This window comes from Gossypium raimondii, chromosome 5 (assembly GCF_025698545.1).
Source record: "Gossypium raimondii isolate GPD5lz chromosome 5, ASM2569854v1, whole genome shotgun sequence".
Classification (NCBI taxonomy): domain Eukaryota; kingdom Viridiplantae; phylum Streptophyta; class Magnoliopsida; order Malvales; family Malvaceae; genus Gossypium; species Gossypium raimondii.
In genome coordinates, this window is record NC_068569.1 from 5,226,029 (window position 1) to 5,244,624 (window position 18,596).

General features: G+C 32.7%; 2 protein-coding genes across 4 annotated transcripts; both read left to right on the forward strand.

The window, feature by feature from the left end:
* Positions 1-883: 883 nt before the first annotated feature.
* On the forward strand, positions 884-3,857 carry LOC105771335 (ADP,ATP carrier protein 1, mitochondrial). Of its 3 annotated transcripts, none has more exons than XM_012592762.2 (4): positions 884-1,031; positions 2,183-2,714; positions 2,810-3,181; positions 3,280-3,857. In XM_012592762.2, exons 1-4 carry the CDS (start codon positions 976-978, stop codon positions 3,574-3,576), a joined length of 1,257 nt encoding a protein of 418 aa, XP_012448216.1. In that variant the 5' UTR covers positions 884-975; the 3' UTR covers positions 3,577-3,857. The 3 variants fall into 3 exon arrangements, with proteins under 3 accessions (XP_012448216.1, XP_012448219.1, XP_012448217.1); XM_012592765.2 differs by lacking the exon at positions 884-1,031 and adding an exon at positions 1,057-1,130; XM_012592763.2 differs by lacking the exon at positions 884-1,031 and adding an exon at positions 1,147-1,361.
* Positions 3,858-9,460: 5,603 nt separating this feature from the next.
* Positions 9,461-16,779, forward strand: LOC105768766 (E3 ubiquitin-protein ligase BIG BROTHER). Its single transcript, XM_012588923.2, has 8 exons — positions 9,461-9,852; positions 10,315-10,474; positions 10,700-10,943; positions 12,675-12,709; positions 12,990-13,034; positions 14,969-15,096; positions 16,063-16,171; positions 16,338-16,779. The coding sequence occupies exons 2-8, from the start codon at positions 10,334-10,336 to the stop codon at positions 16,386-16,388; spliced, it is 753 nt and encodes a 250-aa protein (XP_012444377.1). The 5' UTR covers positions 9,461-9,852; positions 10,315-10,333; the 3' UTR covers positions 16,389-16,779.
* The last annotated feature ends 1,817 nt before the right edge of the window (positions 16,780-18,596 follow it).

Consider the following 18,596-nt stretch of genomic DNA (forward strand, 5'->3'; position numbering starts at 1 on the left):
TATATTTACAATTTGAGATTTAGTTGTTATACGTAAAAGTTGAGAGTTAAGTCTTCCAACTTATTTTTTTTTATAAATTCCAGTCAAATTATACCAATTGTAGGTATTTTTCATCAAAATTTATCAATTTAGCATGTTAATTAAGTTGTCCTCGTGATAGGGCGTATGATTGATGTAAATTAAACAAGTAAACAAATTTTAGCGGAAACTATAAACGAAATTGATGATTGAACTAGGGTTTTAAAATTGGGAAAATAATAAGAGAAGATGGACTAAATCTTAAATTCTGTAAAAGTATAGGGACTGATATCATATTTTAACTAAATAAAATGCGCATACAATCTACCGTTATTGATATTTCTTCCTCAAATGGAAGACAACAGCTTTTGATTCCTAGTAAAGAAGCAAACAAAACAGCAGCATGTAAAAGTTAGGCTACTGGTATTGCTTTACTGGGTTAGGGCGGGTTCATTATTTTTTGGCGTGGGGGTATCTGCTAACATTACCTAATCTGTAATCACCCATATTTCAATCTAACATACAGAATATCTTATAAAAATAACATAATGCAACAATTATCTACACACATTACCTATCCTATAAAAATAACTCATGCAATTCATTTATTTATAATATATTAGATTTATTATTTATAAAAGTATATATTATGAAATATAAACTTACTTATTATATAAATAATCAAAATTTGCTATTTCAGTTCTATAAAAATGGTTATTTAAACTGAAGTAATGTGGTTTTCTTTTCTTTTTTCAATAATTTAAATATCTAAAATTTAATTTTAATTTATTACATAAATTCATTTAATAAAAATAATAATATAATCAAGATCAGAACTCATCCTTTTATTTTATTTGAAAAAGAATACATATTTGATGATAAATTAGAAGATAATTTTCAGGTGTATGAGTATGAAGTATCAATCAAAATCGAGTAATAATTTCATGTTCCTTCCCCATGCAATGGGAACTATCCATTCATAATATATACAATATATTATTCCGCATTTGGAGGTTGGATAAGTTTTTTATTCCTTTTCATTATTTTCTAGGTTTTTTTTCCCTAGGGAAACTGCTAGGTTTTCTGTGCCAATTACATAATTTATATGTGAGGTGTGATTGCTTTGAGTGATAACTGTTTTTCTGGTTTTATGGGCATGCTTTCATTTCGGCTTACATTCTGCTATTGCTCTTGTATTTTTAACTCCTCTTTCTTCTTCTTATAAACCCCCATTTCTGCCCTCTTTTACTTGTCTCCCTCTTTAATTTCTTTTCTTTCTTTTGCCTTCTTTATATCTCTTTCATTTTTTCTTTTGCTCGTTTCGTTGCATATTTTTTTTACAGGTCAGTCAGTACTATTTAGTCTTAAATACATCTTTTTCTCTGCATAATGTATTTGTTTTTATTTTTATTTTTTATTTTTATGATTTCTATTGTGTATGTCTTTCAAAGAAAATGCAATTTTCAATGAAAGCTGTATATGATAATAATTCGTATTATTTAGATTTAATATATTTGTATATTCTTGTTTTTTTTTTCTTTTGTGTGTGTAATGTATGTTTTGAATTACTTTTTATACTATGTTTATATTGTGTAATCCTGAATAATATTACTGGACGTGATATTTTGGCAATTGGTTTGATTTGAACTGAATCATTGCAGACCATGTTCTTTTTGGCGCCTTTGGTTCACGGTAACAGCTGACCTTAAACCAGTCATTAGAAAGATCTTTTCTTTCTATGTCCCAATGAATCATTTTACTATATTACTAACATGAAATCTCACAGATTAAACATTGATCTCATCAAAAAGATTAACTTGATTTTCCTCCCCTCAAATCATTTCCTTACTAAATGTTTCTTCTCAACATAACCTACATTGGCATTGTGTAAAATTAGTCTTTGATACTAAGAGGGATCTTTTTGGTTTTTAGATAGTGCAACCATGGAAAATGAAGCTTATTCACAAGAAAAGCCTCTACCTTGTGATCTGGGGGACAATTTTTCATTTGTTTCAATTTCAACTAGTTTTTATTCTCTTTCACTCTGTCAACATGGGTTCTTGTTTATAATCGTATAGGGCCATATATCGTTAACGTTGTCATCTTTTCCAAGTTTTGTTCTTTACCAACTCATTGTATTCATAATATTTGGGTTCCTGATTAGGTTGTTTATTGGAGAAATGATGGCTGATAGGCACCAACATCCTTCTGTCATGCTAAAGATTGCTGGACAACTCCATCTTGGTTCCAGCCTTTCTCAAGATGTTCGATATCGGTATGGAGGATTCCAAAGGCCTGCTGTACATCAGAAGCGTTTTGCATCTGCAAGTTGCAATGCAACACTACAGCATCCCATGACTCAGCTGGCATGCCACCCAGTAAGTTATAATCTCTCATTGTTTGGATCGAGTTCATCACCTGTATGTGCCCAGGCTCCATCAGAGAAAGGTATTTCCGGTTTCGTTATCGATTTCCTCATGGGTGGAGTTTCTGCTGCTGTGTCCAAAACTGCTGCTGCTCCTATTGAACGTGTCAAGCTCTTAATCCAAAACCAGGATGAGATGATTAGAGCCGGTCGCCTCTCCGAACCTTACACTGGTATTGGTAATTGCTTTAAAAGAACAATAGCAGATGAAGGCATGATGTCTTTGTGGAGAGGAAATACAGCTAATGTGATCCGTTATTTCCCGACTCAGGTTCTTAACGTCTTCACAGAAACCCCCTTATCTTCATTACAATTTAGAATTTAGATCTGCCTGCTCACTTACATTCTCTGATTCTGCGTTTACAGGCCTTGAACTTTGCCTTCAAGGATTACTTTAAAAAACTGTTCAACTTTAAGAAGGACCGTGATGGCTACTGGAAGTGGTTTGCTGGGAACTTAGCATCTGGTGGTGCAGCTGGTGCCTCTTCCCTTCTCTTTGTCTATTCCCTGGATTATGCTCGGACTCGTCTGGCTAACGATGCCAAAGCCGCAAAGACAGGAGGGGAGAGGCAATTCAATGGCTTGGTTGATGTATACACCAAGACTCTCAAATCAGATGGTATTGCTGGCCTCTACAGAGGTTTCAACATTTCATGTGTTGGTATCATTGTGTACCGGGGCCTGTACTTCGGAATGTATGATTCTCTAAAGCCGGTTATCCTTGTTGGAAAGTTGCAGGTTAGTAGAATTTTTTTGTCTTTCTTTTGCATCAAGTAACATTCGTACTAAAGGATTACACTCACACCTGCATTATCTTATATTTTGGATAATATCAGGATAGCTTCTTTGCTAGCTTTGCTCTTGGTTGGGTTATTACAAATGGAGCAGGTCTTGCCTCCTATCCCATCGACACTGTCCGCAGAAGAATGATGATGACATCGGGTGAAGCCGTGAAGTACAAGAGCTCGATGGATGCGTTCTCGCAAATTCTTAAGAAGGAGGGCTTTAAGTCACTGTTTAAGGGAGCTGGTGCCAACATCCTGCGTGCGGTTGCTGGTGCGGGTGTGCTTGCAGGCTATGATAAGCTCCAAATGATTGTTTTCGGAAAGAAGTATGGTTCTGGTGGGGCATAATCATATGGCAACTACAGATGGGTCATCAAATTCATTTGCAATGTTATTTATTACATTCCAGATTTTGCCTTGCTTACCGCAAATATTATTTTTATTCTCATTTTGAATAACTTAGTTTAGAGAGGTTGTCTCGTCTCCTAGAAGAACATTAGTCCTCTCATGGGAGGAATATTTTTACCCTGATTGCAACCGTACACTACACTACTTTTTGAAATTATGTATTGTCCTTTATATCTTAGGAAATTCCAAGGATATATACTTAATTATTACTTTGTTTTTCATCTTTTCTTTTAATCATTACCGTATAAATAGTTATAATCACAATCAATCGTTACACATACATACATACATACATACATACATACATACATACATACATACATACATACATACATGATACTTAATTTAATATGTAAACTAACAATCTGTATGCTCTCAAACTATAGTTGTTTTATACTTTCAAACTAATATTCATTTCAAGCTGAAAGATAAACTTATTATTGCAGTTTCTTTTTACATTATCTGTCTAAATTTGAAGGGCTAGCAGACAGATTCAAGTTACTACTCTCCTTATATAATGTTCTTTAGTGTCTAAACTTTCCCAGGCTTGAAGTCTTACTAGGAATTATTTTAACGTTCATTGTTTAAAAGTGTGATTAAAATTATTTGTTCCTTTGCAAAATCTTATAAGTTTTCAAAATATTTACTCTGGTAAACAGTAAATATTAATTTTATTGAAATTTAGATTTATTTAATTTTTTTTAATAGTACAAAAACTAAAATGATAGAAATTAATTTTATCCGGTCACCTGCGAGGTATTTTCTCCATTTTTATACGGGTGCCACAAATGTCTTGAACTGTGATAAAAACATCGACGGCTGCATGCTGTTAGGGAAGAGGCAATTGGTTGACTCCATTACAAGTTGGGTCTAACTGGATGCAGAGTTGTTGGATTATCTATTCTTAACCAATGATCATTCTAATAATATGATGGGAAAAAGTTAGACAATTTTTCGAGGATGAGCAATGAGTCATGATAATCATTCTTTTCACCGTTGTGCTTATTGGGTTCATCACAGAGCATGCATGCATTTGAAATAATTGGGGGGAAACAATAACCAAAAACTATAATGTGGTTTTATTTTTTCAAAATTTCCATCATAACAGTTGGACAACATGTTGGACTGGTGGCTATAAACCAAGGTTGTTGATGTTGTGTTCAAAGAAAGGGAGACAAAGCATCCTAGAAGAAGCATGGCTCAGAGTAGTAATCAAGCTGTGCCTACATGTTGTTAAACTGTATCTATATACAGTGAAGGCAGGTGCAATGTATATGTTCATCAATATTTATGTCTAAGTTGTTTTGCATCTAAATTTGTCTTTCCGCAGTTTCTACAAACCCTGCAAAAATAAGCTCTTACTCTCTCAGTAGTCTTTATTCTGGTGCATGTTGGTGCAATCTTGCTGTACATATTGTTAGGACTTATCAAAATTGCCTTGCTGTATGCTTACAGTAGCTAAATTGAGTATATATCCGTCTACCATCTTCTTTATCTTGTTCGGATACTGGACACATTTTTGGACCCTATATAGGAAATAATGCACTGCAGTCCATCAATGGAATAAAGTGATGTTGGAAATGATTGAAAAGCCAAATTTCATTCCCCTGCTGACGCATAAAGCTGTTTAACATGACTAGGCCACTGGAAATAACTCAGAGTTGAGGGATGCTTACTTTTTTTGCTGCAAGAAAAATGATAGAATTGACACTAATTTCCATCTTCCTGTTTATGGTCCCTTAAGAAAACTTCAAGCCTAGGCTACTAGGACTCTTCATTTCTTTCTAAAAGTATCCTTATTTGACAATGTAGATAATGTAAATGGAAGGAGATAAAAGAAATTCTAGATAAAGTTAACATGTGATTGATGGGTTTGGTGTTAAGACTTTAGAGATTCGGTTTACACAAAGTGTAGAGACAAAAGGAATGTAGGAATATAATGATTCGCAGTCCTTGCTTGCAAGCTAGGTTTGGTTTTGTTTTGTTTTGTTTTGTTTTGTTTTGTTCTGTTGGGTTTTTCCATTCACACATACACTCCACTCTCTGTCTGACTCATAATTCATTGTTTGCTTTCTCTGCCATCTCTCTCTCCCACATGCCTTACAGCTTTTGCTTTGTGTATCATGGAATGACAGTGATTAACATCACCCTATTGGTTTTAGTAGATTGTATATAGTCCAACCTGCGAAAAAAGTTATTATTAGCATTATTGGACCAACAAAATTATTGGGATGCAGGCAGCCTGCACCGCACAACTTTTTTTCTCCCTTCTCTGGGTCTGCCTGCTTTATCATATGAATGAAGAACCTATGTTCCATTTGTTTCAACAGAATGGGGAAAGCTAACCACTTGTGTACATATATTTCTGAAGAGGAGTAATAAATTTCTTTTCATGGAATGAACCAGGTTAAAAGGTCACGTTAGTTCATCTAACACCATTTAGCACGATTTCTTAGTTAGGTAATCAAACTCAACTTCTCCTTTTGTTTCATGTTTATTCCAAACTACCCAAGTCAAATATTTTATGTCGAGTAAAAGAAATTTTAAGAACAAAGGAGGCAAGCCCCCCTGTTTGTCTCCAAAGATAAAGGATGAAAAACTTGTTAATTATAATTAATTTAGAATTCACAAGTTTTCTACCTTTCTCCATTGGGATACCAAATAAAGTCTTAAAAAGTATGAAACCAGTCATTTATGAGCCAAGTATTTAACGTTTAACCACGTTACTTTCCCTAGTGCAGAAAACAAAACACCCATATGTTTCAAACTGGATTTTAGGGTATACCTTAAGCTACCCAAACTAGCTCAATTTCATATTTTTACTCTTTCTTTATTAGTACATTACTTTCATTAAAAAGTCTTTTTTTTTCTCTCTCTCTCACAACTTTTTAGTAAGAAATGTCTATAAATTAATTAAAGGACATAAAGATGGAAAAAGAAGATAGAACTATATATGGTGAAGTGTTGAGTAAATGATAAAAATCATCTGTAAAAAAGAAAAAGAGAACCCTTATCTTTTGCAGCACATGGTAGGGAAGCTGATAATAATAATAATTAAGTAATTAATTAATTAATCTCCACTCCCTGCATTGCATGTCCTAGGAATGATTTTGATTGCTGAAATCTTGATTCACAAGTTTGGTTTGAATTCTTTTGTTTTGCTTGCAATTGCCGGCCAACAACAATGTAGGTCCCTGCCATTGAAGTAAATTCCAAAAAGTCCTCATTCATTTTATTCCTTTTATGTTGTGTTTTTAAATAATTAAAAAACTGTCTTTGGCTCTATTATTTGGTTATATTTATGAAAACATATTATATCCTAACTCACTTCTTCTTATATGGGTAACACTGTCAATGCCAACCAAGTTTAGTCTTAGTTAACATCGATTTTTAATGTTTCATTTTATTTTCTATAACAATTTTCATTTATAATATTAATAACCATAAAATATAAAATATACTATTTACTCAATTAGCTTTCTACAAGTAAAATTAATTCTGTTGCTAATGGAAATAAAATAAAATATCAATTAAGATGTTATTTAAATAAAATGTTTAAATTTTATATATAAACATACTAATAATATTTTATTAAATAAAATTATATATGTTAATTCTATTATCTATATATCTGACTGTTTAATATTATTGATATATTATAATTTTTATTTTAAAATTTAAAAAATTCAAATATTATTGAAATTCCGTGTTTCAAATATTGTTATAGATGTATAACAATCATTTCGTATAATATTTAAAATTTTGAGGGACAAATGATATTATTATAAAAGAAAAGTTGATTGTATCACCATTGACGTGGAATTTTACTGCAACTCATCTATTCTGGGGTACAATTACTTTTTTTTTCTTGAATTAACTAGGATTATCATCAAAAGCAAGCTGTTTAAAGAAAAGGATTAAAAGGCAAAACATGTGTTATGAAATCCGTGAATACAAAAAAGTTTTCGTGGGGTCTATTTTGTAAATTGCACTGTAATAAATATTGGGATTTGCTTCCACGTATTTATAACATTAGGTTTCGGTGTTAATAACAGCATTTTTGGTTTTGTTTCAACATGACGGAATTTTTTTAATTATCAATATAATTATGACTTAAAAAACATGTTAACTGCGATCGTGTATGCACGTTAGACTTTGGTTATTCCTTCAATTTGATTCCTTAATTATTTTTTATTCCATTAGTATAAACTTTGATAAAGGGTTTGAAAAAATTCAAAGGTTGATGGGAGAGCTGACTGGTGAACAAATCTGTTGCCAGTTGTGCCTACTCACCATCCCTAACGATAATTTTTGTTTAGGAAAATGTTAACCAGTGATTAGAGAGTTGTTAAGATGATATTTAAAGGATTATAAATGCCCGTAACTCAAATGTTTAATTTTTTGTATAAAAGGTGTTTAAAGTAAAAATGGAAGATGTCTGCTCCATATAATCTACAAAAGCGAATTATTTATTTTTGAAACTTTTTAAACCAGCTTCAACTATATTTTCGTTTGGTTGACCTTCTCACCTTTTCCCAATTGATCAGCTGCCGCTGCGGTTGGTTTCTTAGCATTTTCAAGAGGTTTCCCTTCTGTTAGAGAGTGCCCATTCTCCTCTAGTTGACCAACTTTATCAAACATATTACACTAAAATAAAATTATTATGCTCGTATTCTCGGATCGCATACTATATTCGTGTTTTTATTTGGTGAACCTCATATCAAGTGAAATAGTGAACTTTATGTATCAAGCAACACCATGACAAACTCTTGGCAAGTTATTTCCGTCAAGTGTCCTAAAATATCATATAATCGATTTAGAAAGTCACATTCCCAACACTGCAAGGAGATAAATTATGACTCTATCGTCAATAAACTCATGACGTGAGGCCTCTATTATCTCCATATATAAGCCCAAACGCAACAATTGAAAGATCATAGAACATACGTTAAGAGCACTTAGTGCCTTCTTCCCCAATCAATATTACTCTAACCTTTTAACTCTCTTCATCCTCGTTGAGAACAGTGACTCTTTACCTTAATTTAGGGTAAATCATCCTATATTCTTACTTGTTGATTCTACTGTTAACAAAAAGAAAAAAAATTTGAAATTTCATATTTTTAAATTAACAAATAAATATTATTTTTTAAAATCAACCACCTTAAAATAATCTCTAATTTTTAAGTATTTGGAACATTTGGTTTTATATCTCAATTAGAGTGTTGATGATTTCGAATAGTGTAACTCTGGATATTTGATAAAGAAAAACTTTGGACATTTTAGATATTTGATCCGCATTTTCGATTAAAATATTGCATACTTATTAATTGTAGAAATTTAGAACACATGGTCCTATATTTATTATCAAAATTCGTTTTAATTTTTAGTGGATGCAAATATTAGAATCCATAATTCAAAACTGATTTATTTTTGGAGATAAAATCAATAATCTAAATCTAAATTCATTTTCTGTTTTACTCATTAAATTCGAATTATTGAATATTTGTTGGTTAATATTATTTAATTTAAATTTGAAGTCAAATAAAATTCTCAAAATTTAAAATGACAATATGAATTTATTTATTTTTTATATTTATGTGAATTTAAATTTCTTTATAGTAAATGTGGGTAATGTGAATTTAAATTTAAAGTTTAGAAAAAGGGTAGAGGCGATATTAAAATAGTATAGTCTCATCCGATACCGCCAGACATGTTATCATTTCCCATCTAAGTTTAACGGAGTTTGCGTGTTGTTGAAACTACTGCAGAAAGGCGCCCTCCCTTAGAATTATAAATGAAGCCACATACTACTGTTATTAATGAAAAAAGAACAAAAAAAAAAAAAGAGACATAAGACACAAAGAGAGGGAAGGGGAGAGAGAGAGAGTGTGTGTGTGTTGTTTGCTAAGCGGAGCTTAAATAAAAGCAATGAATGTCGGCTGCCTAGTTCTTTAATCTCTCCTCCTTATTTCTCGAAGGATCTCTTCTTTTAAAGATTTATTTATTCCATTTCTATATATATCAGTCTATCTAATTCTATCCTTATCCCTCTCTGGATCCATTCAGTCCATTTCTATCTCTATCGCGAGGAGATCTCGCATTTCCTTAGCTGGAGATCCGATAATCATAGAATGAGATAGTTCGCTTTAAGTTTAGCTCTCATTTTCTTGTTTGGTTGCCCAGAAAGTTCAGTTCAGCATCAAAGCAACCGGAAAAGTAAGCTTTCTCAGTAGAAGATTTAATCATTTATCAGCTCTGGCTAAGCTTAAACTGTAATTTCATTCCCTTTCTTCCTCATTTTCTTGCTTTTTTCTCGGTTACCAAACGGAAACTTGATCATTTTGTTTTAAACATTTGTCATGTACTTGAACATTTGCTAATACGTTCCACGTTTTCTTGCAGTAACTGAATCTCATTGTTTCAGTTAACTTGTTTTTCTAGACTCTTTATTTATTTTGATAATTCCTTCTGGAGATTCTTAAATTTTCTATGTAATTTACTCTTTACTCTTGTTTATGATTATATTCTTATGTGATTCTTAACACTAAAATACCGAAATGCACTAGCAATTTGGTGAAAATTTTAGGAGATCAGGTTTTTCTATTTAGATTACTTTATTATCATTGTCTGTTTCTATTACTAATTACAAATTTTAATTGTCTAAATTTATGTACGTAGATTTATTGGATTTTGGAGGATGAGTTGGGATCCACATATGGAGGTTCAATACATCAACAGTAACTACCCTTATAATAGTGCTGGCAGCTTTATCGAATATTTTGAAGGTCTTACTTATCAACATGTCAATTTTATTTTCGACGGTGCTTCTCATGTCCAGGTACCGTTCATTATCAATAATTTTGTGTTTGTTTTTCAAAACATAACAATTTTGTTTTTGGATGTACTCAAGTGATTCCTTTAATGCCTTTGTGTTTTCAAGAATAATCAGATGAAAAATAGGCCGACTTTTTGGATGAGTTGATTGTAATTGATCCATTGATTAGATTATTGCAAATGAATTGTTGCTATTGGTCACAGCCAAAAATTGAACTTCTGTCTGCAGGAGAGTGTGTACCCATCCATGACTTCAAGCTTTTACAAGTTTGGCCCATCTGATTCTGGCAGTATTTCATATTATGATCATCGTAATGATCATAGTTACGAGGTGAATAACCATGAACTGTGCATTGATGAATATAGAAGGGCATCAGAGAATTCCTTGTCAGGGAGTAATGAACAGACTGCAGCAATGAATGTGGAATGGGAAAGAAACGCACATGCAACTTCGCTTGAAAACTCGGTAGATTGTAAGTTTCTCAATTCTGTGATTAAGGGAATGTTTTTTTTGGGTACAAGTTTAAGGGTATGTAACATAATGCTAAAATGGTTTATAATGATGCCTATAAGGTAACATTTATGTTTTTGAATTATGCTGAGAATTTATGTGCATGGCAAGATTTAACTTGCTTTCCTTCTCAAGATTGCTTGTTTCTAATCAGTGTTGTGTAATGTGGTGAAATATTTTTTTCCCCAGGTTTTTGAGCTTCTATGGTGGATTGGTCATTAATTAATTATCAAATTGTTTGCAACTTCGTGCTTTTTCTAAATTTTATGAATGGATTAGATGCTATGTTTTCTATCAATCTAGTCTTGGCTCCCAGAATATTACCCAGCATCTCTGTTTTGATGGATTTTAAACTTTAGATCTTACTTGATTGAAGAGAAATTAAGGATTCAGCGAGCTTCATGATGAAGTTGTGTTTATACCCCGTTTGGTCCCCAGATAAAAGGCCCAGTTTAGCAGCTACAAAATTTTCAAAGCTATCCTAAGAATCTTTTGTCTTGATGATAGTTTTTTGGCTTTTTTCCAAGATCGACTTACTAGACTTGTTTGTCTTTCTTCCTTTCTTTTTTATCATGAAGTAAAATGCAATCTCTTTATCTGTATAACTGTTTCTGGTCATAAAGTTACCACCAAAACTGGTAATACAATGATAACTGAGACTTTTTAATTGCAGTACGAGTAGACTGGTTTTCTGGTTTCTCCACCTCCTGCAAAATGATTCTTCGGGATCCTTTTTTCTTATTTTTTTCCTACCTGGAGGATTTTTTCAGTTCAGCTTCTACGTTTGATTGTGCTTATTCCTTCTAGCTCTTCTTGGTGTGAACCACTTAAATGCCAATACCACCACTAGAACACCATCACTGTTGAGATCAAATCACCTGCAGCACTGAGAAACCACCACTAAGAGTAGACCTAGCCCTCTGTGTATCATTGTCGTGTCAGTGTATTGTCAAATGTCATAGTTGTGATTCTAAAGCAATGTATATTCTGATATGTTAATAATTTGTATTCTATAGATTTTGACATGCTTACGAGTTTGTGTTATTTTTTTCATATTGAGTTCTATGTTGTGTTTTAGTTTGTTTTTCTCTGTCATGCAATCATATTGTGTCCATGGTTGCCATGTCTAACTAAGAACTAGGTCCACTGCCAGTCAAGTGGTTAAGGTTTCATGTATTCTCAAGCAAATTCCTTGCCTTCATTCCCAACCAAGAGATAATTACTTTGCCCCATATAGCAGCACTGATCTTGACTGGGGTCTGATGTAGAAAAATTGAGTTGATTGGCTTGAATTTCTCAAGCTTCATCCATTTTTAGCTCGTTTGCTAAATATTGCACCTTTAATTTTGAGCTTTTGTTGCAAACCGTGTGCAAATACCTCTAACTCTAAGTTTGGAATGGCATGGCCCTTTTGCTAGCCTAGCTAACTTGTCACATCAGTAGAAACTACTACTTATGAGTATGCTTTCCCGCTGATATGTGCAGAGTTGTTTAAGAAAATTGATTGACTAGTATAAAAGTTGTGTGGCTTACCTGAACTATGAGAAGCCTTGTTAACTTACACTTTCTAATTACGTAAATGAATCACTAATTCTCACTATCATTTGGTAGGTGGCACCTTAGTCTTATAACGATAGCTATCTATATTTTTTTGAAAAAGTTTCCTGATTCCAATGCTTTCTTTCACTTTTAGGTCCACGGAGACAACATAATGCTCATGATTACCAGGTCTCTCTCTCTCGCTGTTATTTTCTTTGTTGAATAGATGCGTGCAACTCATTTCCCGTAGTATGAATTTTCATACCTATATATCTTAGTAGATTATTTGCATTAGCATTTAATATTAGTGACTTCAATCATCTCAGTTATGAAGCTGTATGTATGTCTAAGTGTGTCTCTAAGCTTTTCCAAGAATTAATACCGAGTTCTAGAGACTTAAATCCTACTATTTTTTCAGTTTCGTGATTCACAAAAGTTAAATGTTGCAAAATGTTGTTAAAATATGCAGGTTATTTGGCAAGATTGTGTTGATCCTGACAACATGACATATGAGGTTAGAAGAAATTCTCTATTTTTTTATCTTTTTCTAGCTTAATTAGGTGCATTATTTCTTTACTTTTCTCAGTAGGCTTTCAATTAACTCTTAATTTGTTGCACTTTTGAGTTTGAGTAAAAGAGAAAAACACAATGCAGTGCATTTGTAGATTAAACCTTGTTTTCAGGACCTATGTAAAAGTAGGAGGTTAGGTCTGAAAGAATTACGTCTTCAGGTTGGGAAATGAAATGTTGTATTTGGCTGCTATGTCATTGAGACAGCTGTAAAACAAAATGGATTCAGAGGTCATTCTCCTGTTTTAGTTGTTTGGGTTGGTGGTCTCAAGAAAGGTGACAAATGTTTTGGGGTTGAGAACATTGAGGCCTTAGGGAGAGGGGGAGGTTGCTAGCATATTTACAAAAATGTTTTTAAAAATAAGAGGAAATAGAGAATGAAGTTTGTGAGTGGCTGCCACCAGCTCCACATAAAAGGGAAGAAAAAAAAAAGAGGAGAGAAAACAGGAAGGGCTGTTGTTGGCTCTTCCCTGCCAAGAATGAATAAGTGAGGTGCAGAAGCTTTTAGAGAGAGACAGAGATGGAGCATTTATTTAGAAAGTACCGGTGCTCTGCTCTTAGTAGAGTACTGGTAACCTACATTAGTGAAGGAAAAACTTAGCTAGTATATGTTTATTGTTATAGGTGAAAATTAGCCCCCAAAAAAGTACTAGAATCACTTAGCATACTTTTAGTTCAATGAATTCTGTGTGAAGTTGGAATACGGTTTGCTTACTCAATTTTAAAAAAAATTATTTCACGGACAATATTTTCCCTAGTTATCCCACTGTGCTTCTGAGTAAAGAGTTTTATTCTCCTGAAAGGGCATAATTCTGATATTTAGAATTCCAATATTCTGGCATTATTTCAAAGTGCAGTTAGAGTTACTGCAGTAATCATGCAAGTTATTTATCTTTTAGGAAGAGAGTAATGGTCCGGTGACAAATTTTTATAGCCAAACCTTTCCTTCCTAGTTTCATGTTTAGCACCCCAACGGGTGGGTAGGCAGAGTGGACCAACCGTCCCGTGACTCATGTTGCTTGTTTATAGAAAACTAAGGAAGCTGTCTGGATGATGGAACTGGCTTATGATTCAGTGGTCTTGCTAGGGCCCAAGCATTATTTGGTCAAAACCTAATATGGAACAACTAATTTGGTTTAGATTGGTTTGGTTTAGTTTGAAAAGTTCAAAACCAAACCACAATTTTGGTTTGAGACCAAACCAAACCACAATTTTGGTTTCACTGTTTTTTCCTATTATTTAAAACCAATCCAAACCAAAATCTCTATTTGAAATAATAAATATAATGATATTATATAGTTTTTTATGTTCTATTTATATATCTTTTTTTGTTATTAATAATTTTATCTTATAACATATAAGCTCTCTTTAATTTAAGGTTTTCCTATATGCTGACACTCAAAACTCTTTTGACATTTTTTAAACCAGTACCCTCCAAGCTTCACCATTGATTCATGCTTGTTCATGAGTAATTGAGTATATAAACTTTCTTTAATTTACGACTTTTTGGTTCAAGTCTAATTTTCGTTGTATATAAACATTATTTATATCTGCTTTATTTTATATACTGGTCCTGTTCCATGGTCATCCTCTTTATTCATTATTGGTTCCTTACAATCTCATTTAAGTATTTTGATTTGCTTGTTTGATTTTTGTTATAATTTAGATTGATTTGAAATCAAAATTTCGGAAACCAAAATATTTTGGTTTGATGTGATTATTCCTTAAAACCAATCCAAACCAGTCCATACTCATCCTTAGACTTAGCTGAAATCGTTGCTTAATTTTAATAGGTTAAAACACAATAATTTAGCATTTTTTGAATTGTTTCTTTAATTTTTTTTTATTAATCATTCATGATTACATTTATCTCTTTAGGAATTACTTGAGTTAGGGGAGAGTGTTGGAACACAAAGTCGGGGTCTCACCCAAGAACTTATTTCATTGCTACCTGTTTCAAAATACAAGTGCAGCTTATTCTCAAGGAAGAAATCAAGGAAAGAGAGGTACTGCTTATGTTTCATCTTTGCCTCGTTAAAATGTGATTTGCTTTTATCAGCTGCTGCTTTTGGTCTTCCACAGATTTTAAATTGAAATACTCAACAACCCTAGTTCATCTTGGCATAAGTTCTACTGGTTTGCAAGGTTATGTTTGTATTTATCATAAATATGTATCCAGATTAAATTTATGTTTGGTTTCCACGTTCCATGCCCGAGACCTCAGCTTTTTTTTTTCTTTGGTGTTATAACTGTTGTGGGTTCTTGTAAAAGGCTCATATTGAACCTATACCAATTAGGATACTAGTAGTGATGAGCAGACTTCAGTAGGGGGATTTGATGTTTGAGTGGCCTTTTCTTCAAGGCATCCTCAGATGCCATTGTATAGAAACGTAGTAACATAAGAATGTCTAGGTAGGTTAACAAACTAAATTGTAACCTACTGGCCTTTGGGATTTTATGTCTCAAGTAAAATCTTTCGACTTTCTTCTTCTTAGTGGAAAAATCTATTTACTTAATAGGATTTTGATAAACTGAAATCTGTAATATATTGAAATTGTGATGGGCACACAGATACACATGTAGATGAATGGTTGGGCATTTCCATGCAGTAATAATATTTTATCAAACCCTCTTAGGATAACCTAGTAAAAGTTTCTGGCAGGTCAGTCTAAACTTTAAAGGAAAGATTGTCTTTGCCTCTTGGATCGATTAGCAGTTCAATGATAGAGTAGGAACATCGATCATGTACATAAATGTTTTTGTAATTTTCAAAATCAATGCCAGGATTTTTTTTTATTTTTATAATGGCTTGGTCTAATTAGTTGTGTGAATAATATGCATGCCCCGCACATTCTCCATATACATTGAGATTTGCAGCTTGTTTTAATATGGATTACCACTCCCCTCCTTTGGTCTCTTCTCTTTCTGTCGGTCAATATGGTGAATCTTATCATTATTATTTTTTGGACCAGATGTGTAATTTGCCAGATGGAATATAAAAGAGGTGAGAGACAGATTACCCTACCTTGCAAGCATGTCTACCATGCTGGGTGTGGCACCAGATGGCTTAGCATCAACAAGGTAACGTACTTTCCCCCCCTTTTCATGATTGAAATCATAAAACATTTCCCTCCCCCCTCCACAAAAGTAAAAAAATAAAAAAATCAAGCGTTAAGAACATGGATCTTTATTCCATTTATTTAGGCAGCATTTTAGGAAGCTGCTAATTGAAGCTTTATTTCTTCAGGCTTGCCCTATATGTTATACGGAGGTGTTTGGCAATGGATCAAAACATTAAGGGACAATGACGATGAATATAAAGAAAATATTCGTATGCTATCAATATTTTTGGGTTGGATTTGGGTATTTACCCCTAATACGAAGATGTTCTATTTCGACCTTTTACTTTGTTTAACAGAAGAATAGTTGATTGACTTTTGCAATAATTGAAAGGGAGTATGGATATGGTAGAAGATGGATGTGTTAACTAGAAAAAGCCGGGGTGTATAGAGTCTTCGATAATGTTTGTCGTATTCAAATTATTGTCCATTTCCTATGCATTTTCCTCATTATCGCACACTTTTGAGAATGTGATTAATCTCAAATAGCAAAGAAGTTTTAGGGTGCTCTCAGCGGCAGGGAGAATAACCCTTGCTGAATGACTACTGAAGTTCGAATTTCTTTCTTAACTTTGGGGCTTCGGGTGTGGGATATATGGGAGAAGGGAGAGTACAATTTGTTAGTAACGTTGGGCTACTTTTTTTTATTTTTCTTTTAAGGATATTAGTATATTATAATTATAAAATTAAAGCTTCAATAATCACTCTTATTGTTGATCAATTCCAACAATAAATTAATCACAGTAGTTAGGGAACGAGAATGTGATGCCTAAATTAGCAATTTCGTGGAATCCCACATCTCTCTCTTTTTTGGTTCGAAGGATAATACATGGAATCTCACATCTGAAATTGTTAATTATTGGCATTCACGTGAAAATGAACCCAACACATTTGAAAAGAAAAGAAAAACAAAAAAATCTTCATTATTACAACAAAAAAATCCCCACAAAAAGGAAAGGGCGACAGTTTTATTTGAACTGAAGATTCTTTTATTCTGTCCTTGTAAAAGTTAAATTGGTCGGCCCGTCTTTTGATCCGGCTTGTTTAGAATCATTGATTAAGTCCACAAGAAAGACGGACAATCAGTTTGTTTTAATTTTCAATCTCAATTTTAACTTAGATATATGAGATTCGAATAGGAGCATGTTTGATTTTGATGTATTTATATTAATAATTTTAATTTATTTATAACTTCTATTTCTATCAAACTTTTAGTGCAAAAAAGGTTCCAACAATATTTACAAATTTCGATTGAAGTCTTAACCAAAAGCAAATTAAATGGAAATATCATAATTTTGTGCAACCACAAAATAGAATATTAATATTTGTAATAAGATACGTTAATGTGGGAATATTATGTACATCATCAGTGAATAACAATATGATATTTTATATTAAGTAAAATGTGGTCATGACCAGTTTGTCTTAGTTTGAAGTATTAACGGTGGTGGTCTCTAAGTCACAATAAATTGCATCTATATGGTAGGAAACTCCTTGAGCACGATGATATAAACTTAATACGTATGAGAGAGTTGAAATGCGATCTAGAAGTGTGACGGCGGGATAGTAAGATATCACCAGGGCGACTGAGTATTTGGCTATGGCCGCAACATAAGCGTTAGCTCAATCCTAGAGACAAAACTTCGAGAAATTGTTGATGGGCTAGAAACGACTTGGGAGAAGGGGGTGCATTGGCTGCTAATTAAGAGTGATAGTAAAACAACAGTAGACCTAATACTTGGAGCCGAAGTGATGGGATTGTCGAGATTGGCATTGGAGATTCGCAACTGGATGATAAGGAATTGGCAAGATGTAATGTTGAGAGATAAGTGTTGCGTAACTAGTCTATTGCTATCCGTTGAGCATTATAGTTCAACTTCTTTTTGTAACTAATAGAAAATCTTTACTTAAATATAAGTAAGTATTAATAGTAATTTTTATATATTTTTTCAAAGAAATCTCAAATCTTAGATTCAAATAATTATAATTGATTATGTTTAAATAACATTATTCTTTATATTTTTATTTAATGGTAATATGTTATCACTAATAATGTATGATATTTGCACACTAATGATGCATTAAATATTATCCATATTATTAGTTTATGTATTCTTAAAGATAGTTTAAGGGTTTCGTTTGTGGGGATAATGGTATATAAAATTAGCAGCGACCCAAATATGCTAAAAAGTCTGGGTGTTCATATTTTCTTCGGTAAAAGTATTGGGATTAAAAAATTAAATTAACCCTTATATAGTTTGTAACATGTAAATTAATTTTTATTAGATTTTTTCTATTAAATAATGATATGAAATATTATGTTTTATAGGCAAGTTATAAATATGGTTATCCGACTATACCTTTTGTTCTATTTTAGATACCTAATT

Excerpts from the sequence above, each read along its gene's own strand:
- LOC105771335 (XM_012592762.2), top strand. The coding sequence starts at position 976 with ATGCAATGGGAACTATCCATTCATAATATATACAATATATTATTCCGC. Across the intron at positions 1,032-2,182 it reads ATATTATTCCGCATTTGGAG|GTTGTTTATTGGAGAAATGA; the intron begins GTTGGATAAGTT and ends GTTCCTGATTAG. Across the intron at positions 3,182-3,279 it reads TCCTTGTTGGAAAGTTGCAG|GATAGCTTCTTTGCTAGCTT; the intron begins GTTAGTAGAATT and ends GGATAATATCAG.
- LOC105768766 (XM_012588923.2), top strand. The coding sequence starts at position 10,334 with ATGAGTTGGGATCCACATATGGAGGTTCAATACATCAACAGTAACTAC. Across the intron at positions 10,944-12,674 it reads GCTTGAAAACTCGGTAGATT|GTCCACGGAGACAACATAAT; the intron begins GTAAGTTTCTCA and ends TTTCACTTTTAG. Across the intron at positions 16,172-16,337 it reads GATGGCTTAGCATCAACAAG|GCTTGCCCTATATGTTATAC; the intron begins GTAACGTACTTT and ends TTATTTCTTCAG.